Below are 6962 nucleotides of genomic sequence, written 5' to 3'. Positions count from 1 at the left end.
CCTAACAAAATTCCTTCCAGGTGGTTTTCATTTGCCATGTAGAAACTAAAGTCCCTAAAGTGACTACATCAGATGATGCTAAAGTTTAGCACAAATTTCATCAACTTGTACTGGTTCTAAAAGCTGACAGGCTTTACAACCTCAAAGCCACTTCAGCAGTTCACCAACACACTGTTCACCCCTTTCCATTAAACTTCTTTTGTTTGCACTCCAAACATTGCTAAATGCCACCAGTTTGTCTCTTTGTGACAGAATGACACTCAGGGGGGAAAAAAGACAACAACCAGTGACAGAGCAACTGAGCTGTGAGTCTGGGATTAGCTGTCACACAGATGATAACCAAGAGCAGCTGAGTTAATTTTTAAGAAGTTGGCACTATAAAGGATTCACACTGCACTCTGGATATTGTACTGATCAGAAGGATAAACAAAATCACCAACAGAAATAATTCAGAGTGCAGTGGTTCAAGACATCAGTAGTGTTTATGTTAGACTGGACAAGAGTTTTGTTTTAAAAACTGATTTCTTGGATTAGTTTGTATTTTGTCAGACAAGTAACTGCAGAACAGTAGGAGAAAGGGGAAGTTTCTGTCAGTGGCACAGCATGATGATATACCTGAATTAATGAAAAAATCAGCCCAATTTTTACTCAGTTTGATCACTACCACTCTCCATGCAGACATGCAAACTTTTTTTTTTTTTATACTCTTCTGAAATGTTTATGGTAACAACTTTCATGGACTTAACAGTTACTTCAAAAGGACATTTTGTACTTCTAAAGCTTATTTGAAAGCTTGTTCACTATTCACTCATTCACTGAAAGTTTAAGAGGCATGAAAGAATACAAAACATTTAGCTATAGAAGCACTTTCTGCTTTATGGACTGTACAACAACCTAAAAAACAGATGCCCTGTATATCCAAGGGTAAGGATGGACCAGAGCACACTGGACTTAGTTTACAAGACACTGATCTAACATTTTCCTTATCAAGTTTTTTTTAAGCAACAAAATTCACCAGTTGAGCAGAACTGTTATGTATTTACACATTTCCTTGTCGGCTCATTGAAACAAACATTTCCTTCATGTGAGGGCAGCCTTACCTCTCCTCACTGTTTACTAAGCTCAGCACTGGATCCACGGACAAAACACCATAAACCTCCAGCACATCATTGACTTTGAAGCTCTCCCAGCTCTCATAGACCTGTCCCAGAAGGAAACAAAAGACAGAGACAGATGGGCCAGATGCAGGATGGAAAAACCTCAGGAGACTTGAGTGTGGGCTGAGAACAGCCTGTGTGAACAGGTCTCTCCCAGCCCTTGGTTTAACTAAGCTACATTGGAAAAGTGAGTTTCTATCATTCCATTTTTTTTCTCTTAGCATTCCTTGCCACACAAATGTAAACAACTGTGTTCTGTTTCATCAAGATCTGCTGAATAAGAGAAGTCAGTACAGAAACAGCACAGAAAGCTTGTGTTGAAGTTTCATAGTCAATATAGCACAGTAGTGAATCGAGGACTATTTTAAACCCAATAAACAAATGTGTAGTTTATTGTTTCTTTCAGCTTGTTCCATCACAACTTTTTTCCTCTAGAGGAAAAATCCTAAAAGCAGAAATTCCAGCTACACCCTCAAGCATCTAGTACTGGACTATTTTTTTTTTAAACTGTGATGAAAAGGTGCAAACTAAAACATGCTGCTGAGGGATTTCAGCAGTTCAAATGCAGCACTCAAGAAGAGAAACAATGTAATAGTGAAAAGAAAGAAGGCAATGATCTGTAGAAACAAAATTATTGACTGGAGAGACAATTTCTGTGCCCATAAACCTGTCTGCAAGACTAACTACTTACATTCTAACATGGGATTCTGTTTGCCTCACTGAGGGACACAGAACCCTGCTCATCATCCCCTCTCCACTTCTGTTACCTTGACAAGACATGCTGGTCCCTTCTCTCCTGGCAGTGGAAAATTTAGGTCAAGTGGAGGGGAGCAGTTGGGAGAAATGAGATGATGACCCGCAGGAGCTTCTGTTTCTAATCTCTTTGGCTCCACACATCCATGGATATCAGCTCCACTGCCTGAAAAACACAGGATTTGTAGGCTCTTTAAACAGCAATGCAAAACTGAACAACTTTCTTCAGGGAGCAACATAGAATTAAACTAATTTAACAAGACATTTGAGGCAAAAATGTTTAATAATGCACTATATTTGACATCCAAAAAGTCTCACAAATGCATATTTTATATTGTCAAATTAAGTGTGAGAGTACTGGTAAAGATCTGTGTGTCTTGGAAACCCAAACGTGGCCAGAAATCTGATTTTCAAAATGTAATGTTTATATTGGGTGAGTGATTTTTCTTTAAAGTCCATAAGACTGCAAAGGTAATATATTTCTGCACTTCAAGCTAAAAAACCCAGATAGTTCTTAAAGATATGCATAAAGAATCAGTTTACATTAAAAATCTCTGTAGATTTTCAGCAGTAAAAATCTGTTCTACAATTGATGAGTCCTGGGTACAAAGACAATCCTGTCTATACTATCCTGCAAACTGGTAAGAATACAAAAGGAAAATCCTGAGTCCAGCTAATGAACCCCACAGACACAGAACACTGAACCAAAGAAAGTAATAACTTCTCCATTTTTTTATCTTTAACAGGACCAACAACTTAAACTAACCACTTCCTCTTGTTGAAAAGAAAACTTGCCAAAATCTTCAAGAGCCCCATTCCAGTTTAAGAATCTCCACGGATGAACATCAAAACAAACAGTTCACAGACTGATTACAGCATAAGTAAGAATTGCACACTGCCAGTGTTGAACCTCTGAAAAGGTTCAAATGCTTTCTTCAGGGTGCTACAAGTGCCTGACATGGATCTTGTTCCTCTAGGAAGTTGGATTAGTAAATCACATTGGAAAAAAGGGAAGGCTGGAAGATATTTGTTAGATACACACTCTGTAGCAAAGCAGCACCTAATTGACATGGAGTTCAGCTTCAATGTACACAGTAAGGCCCACACATGGTGTGAGAGACAAAATTTCCCTCCCATTACTGTGAAACCTGTAATGCAGTGGGAAATTAAACACAAACTCCTCAGGTTCAACCTGCTGCTCTAAATTGTTTGTGTGCTGTCCCACACCAGAGGCAGTGCACCAGTGCTGCTGTACAAAGGATTGCTCTCAGGAATGAGCTCCACAAAGTCATGCCAACAAGTCGTACAGCCCACGTGTAACACTGTAGACTCTCCCACTCTGCTTCAGATCAAACCACTGATGACTTCGACAAAGCCACCAAATTAGTTCTGAAGGCTGCACCAACACCAGTGATTCAAAACAGCTGCAAATATTTCAGTTTTTAAACCAGAAATTTTTACAAATTCTGGAAAGACATCATCACTATTCATCAATAGCAACTGTTACCCATATGCTGCTCCTTCTGTTTGGATGGATGCAGGTCCATGTCCTCATCTTCCTCATAGCTCCTCTTGTGGCGACTCGGGGTGTAGGAAGTTGAAGGGCTAACTCGGGCTTGGCTGGCACTGATGTAGGCGTGGAATTGGGGGTTAAGGACAACCACAGACTGAGCAGGGACAGCTCAAGCACAGCAAGGTTTGGTTGTTTGCTTTTTTAACAGAATTCTAGTGTTCTCTTTTGAGCAAGACGTTAAAATAATGAATCAAACTGTTACCTAGATGTCACCTCTTCAGACACACAAATAACCTGCTGCAGGAGTCTGGAGAGTCATGGATTTGTTGAAAACAGACACTAAAAACCACCAAGTGCTATTCCACCATCAGCCTCTAAAAAAGGGTTTTTTTTCCCAGAGAACATGCTTGTGGTCAGGAACAAATCAAAAATGCAAGAATTTTCTCTCCCACACCTCATTCATCTGCATCCTCTTTGTGCATATAACACACCATCAGTTTTACCTTTCTTCTCTTTCTACACCTGCCACCTCACCCTGATTCACCGAGAAAAAAGAAACTTTAAGCAAACTTATTCCCTTCAATGTAATTAGTTGGTGATCACTGATTGTATAACAGAGTCAAAAAAGATATTTCTTTCACCCATGCAGATTCCCCAGGCACTGGAACACAGTAGAGAGTCTGTCTCTCTGAGGTGACTGTTTGTGAGGAGTTCAAATCAATCTCCTGCTGAGGCTGGAATACCAAGGGAAATTCTGTTACAAATCTGATTACAGGTTTTTTTTAAAGCAATCCAATACATTCAGTTACTCAGCCAGAAGTTACAACTAACATACTCATGAAGCAGTGAATCCAAACAGTCTCTATCTGCAATGTTTTGATTCCAATTGCACAGCACTACCAGAAGGAGCTGTTTCCCACAGCAAACACTTTCAAACTCACAGGCACTCCCCCCTCGAACCAAGCAAACCAAATTTTAAATAAAACAGGAACAGCTGGAAGCCTCCTGAAATTAGAATGCCAGGGAGCAGTTATGAATACTTTGCTTTCCAAACCTGAGATTAATTCTGCATTTCAAGAGCAGTATCCTCAGGAATCCACGGGCAAGTACCAAAGAAGTCCTATCACACTTATAAATGGCAACTTTCCATCTAATATTTCATCTCAAAATTTGTGTATCTTGTATAACTTACCCCACATTCTGCCACATCTCTGTATTTGCCAAAATGCAAAACCTGTCAAGAAGGAAAAGGCAATGCAGTCATTCTTTTTCTGAAGGAATCCTGAGCAGGAATCACATTAAAATCACTTCAGTCCAAAAATCCCACACGGATACACTGCCAAAGCTTTCCTTATTTTAATATTTTCTTTTTCTCAACAGAAATCTAACAAGTGATGTATTACTGATGCTATTTGAGTCAAACACACTTATTACTAAATAGTACCCAAACTCCATAAGTTTAACTTAGGAACTATAGAAATATGAGAACTAGAGTGGACAAAATGATAAGCATTTATTAAAACAATAAATCAGTATTTCACTTACACGTGCATTTGTGTTTGGGTCAACTGTTTCATACACTCCCATGTAAAACTCAGGATCAAACATGTCTTGAACCATGCAGCGAAATTTCACCAGACTGTTGGGTTTTAGGTAATGTACAGGAACATCATTCAGTGATGGAACCTGTAAAAAAAGAGTTTATTCTACACAACTGGTATCTATTAAGCAATGCACTGAACTAAGCCAAAAGCAGGTGGTGTAACTTGAAATATTGAGACTTGCAATATGAGTAGAGTTTTCTAAATCTGAAGATCAACTTGTTGAAGAAACCCACATTCAACATCAAAATGCAACAAAAACCAGAAGTGTCCCTATAGGAAATGGCATTTTAACAAACATATATCACCTCATGTTTCTCTTCAGTAAGAAAATATGCTTTCAATTCCTTCTAATGTTGTCAATTTGACTCGATTTTTCCCACTTTGATTAAAACTATGATTGAAAAATGACTAAAATGAAAAATAATTAAAAAGATAATTGAAATATTAAGTATGGAATCCTCACGAAGAAAAAAAGAAATCAAATAATTTTCATCTGTTTTCTCAGCCATAAGTAGAACAGATTTGATGTGAAACTTTCTAGTCCCCCTAGCAATGTTCCACGATGTCATTTTTGCTACGGCCTTTTAAAAAAGCATCAGCTTTTGAACTCACCTGTGCACGTTTTATTTTTAAACCTTAAGCACAGCTTCCCTGCTGAACTGCACAAAGCCAGCCCAACAAAGCACAGTTTTAGCAGAAAAAGCGTTTTGTCCTAAAACCTGAAAGCCCAGGCAGCTACTCCTTCAACCCACACAGAAGCTTCCAGCATCGCGATAAAAACCTCACGGGAGAAGAGGTTTACAAGCAGCAGTCGGGAAGCTCGTGGGGCACAGAGGGCAGGGACAAACACTCCCAAAAATGACAATATTTGTCAGCTCCTGCCATCTACTGACTGTGCTGCAGAGCGGCAGCGCCCGGCAGGGACGGCCCGGGGCAGGAGCTGTGCCGAAGGCAAGGCTGAAATCCCAGCCGGGAGTTCACAGCCCGGCTTCGCACACAGGTTAAAAAAAGAAAAAAGCAGCCGAGATGTAAACAACATATCCTTAAGCCTGGGCCTGAAATTCGGCCCTGTGCTTATCACGAAAAGGAGGAACTTCTCCAATAAAATGTAAACAACAACGAGACTCGAGGAAAGTGCAAGTCTAAAAGAATCAAACGCTCTTACCCAATTAGTGGCATTATTTTCTTTTAATTTTTCCTTGAAGTATTCGGTTACCTTCTTTTCCCAATCAGAGTTTGGAACATTTTGGGCTACAAAAAAAACCACATTTACACACGCATTAGCACCGGTAACAGACCTCTATCCAGCATTCTCACAACACAGCGAACAAAGCAAACTTTTCCTTCTATTCTGGGGAAGCAGGTGCAATTTAGACTACAAATGACTGCATTTTAGTGTAATTTATGCCTCTTGTAACTCATGACTTCACAATTTACAGGCTTCCAGGCCAGCCAAGACACACACAGCCATTCTCGGGAGCGAGGAAAAGCTCCACAACGCCTCAAGGAGAAAGGGAAGGAGCTGAGGCACCGCTTCCCGCGCGGAAGGTTTTTATTTCCATAACCTTTTAGTTAAGATCGATCCTAGCACAGAAACAGCCGCGGTGATGGCACTGGTAACATTAGCAGTGATCGGTGTGGACAGCACGCGTTGTTCCCGAAATCCAAAGATACACAAGATACGCAAGATATACGAGATATAGATGATATATATATATATAAGGTACGTGAGATATACATGAGGTACAGAAGGCACACAAGCAGCCTCGCCGCTCTCCCGCCACCACCCCGCGAGGGAAAGCCCCGTCCGGTTCCGGGCGCCCTCAGGGCGCTCCCGCTCGGGCCGAGGGGACGCCGGTCCCGCCTCACCGAAGAAGCCCTGCACGATGCTGAGGGGGTTGTTGAGCCAGTCGCCCACGCACGGCATGGCGGGGT

At 40.7% G+C, this 6962-nt stretch overlaps 1 protein-coding gene across 1 annotated transcript in view; it reads right to left on the bottom strand.

Annotated features, from left to right (window-relative positions):
* MCMBP (minichromosome maintenance complex binding protein) overlaps nt 1-6956 on the bottom strand; it is a 15239-nt gene extending 8283 nt beyond the window's left edge. The window contains exons 1-8 of the mRNA XM_029962027.1: nt 6897-6956; nt 6193-6278; nt 4969-5109; nt 4616-4657; nt 4056-4157; nt 3418-3547; nt 1925-2076; nt 1100-1201 (exon numbers count right to left, since the gene is read on the bottom strand). Coding sequence (XP_029817887.1) covers nt 1100-1201; nt 1925-2076; nt 3418-3547; nt 4056-4157; nt 4616-4657; nt 4969-5109; nt 6193-6278; nt 6897-6954 — 813 coding nt within the window. The 5' untranslated portion in view covers nt 6955-6956. The remainder of the gene's footprint in view (nt 1-1099; nt 1202-1924; nt 2077-3417; nt 3548-4055; nt 4158-4615; nt 4658-4968; nt 5110-6192; nt 6279-6896) is intronic.
* Between the last annotated feature and the right edge of the window lie 6 nt (nt 6957-6962).

The sequence above is a fragment of the Manacus vitellinus genome, unplaced genomic scaffold (genome assembly GCF_001715985.3).
Source record: "Manacus vitellinus isolate BGI_N305 unplaced genomic scaffold, ASM171598v3 scaffold_40_pilon, whole genome shotgun sequence".
Lineage (NCBI taxonomy): Eukaryota > Metazoa > Chordata > Aves > Passeriformes > Pipridae > Manacus > Manacus vitellinus.
The sequence above is the reverse complement of the archived record's forward strand: the minus strand, read 5'-3'. Positions and strand labels throughout refer to the sequence as shown.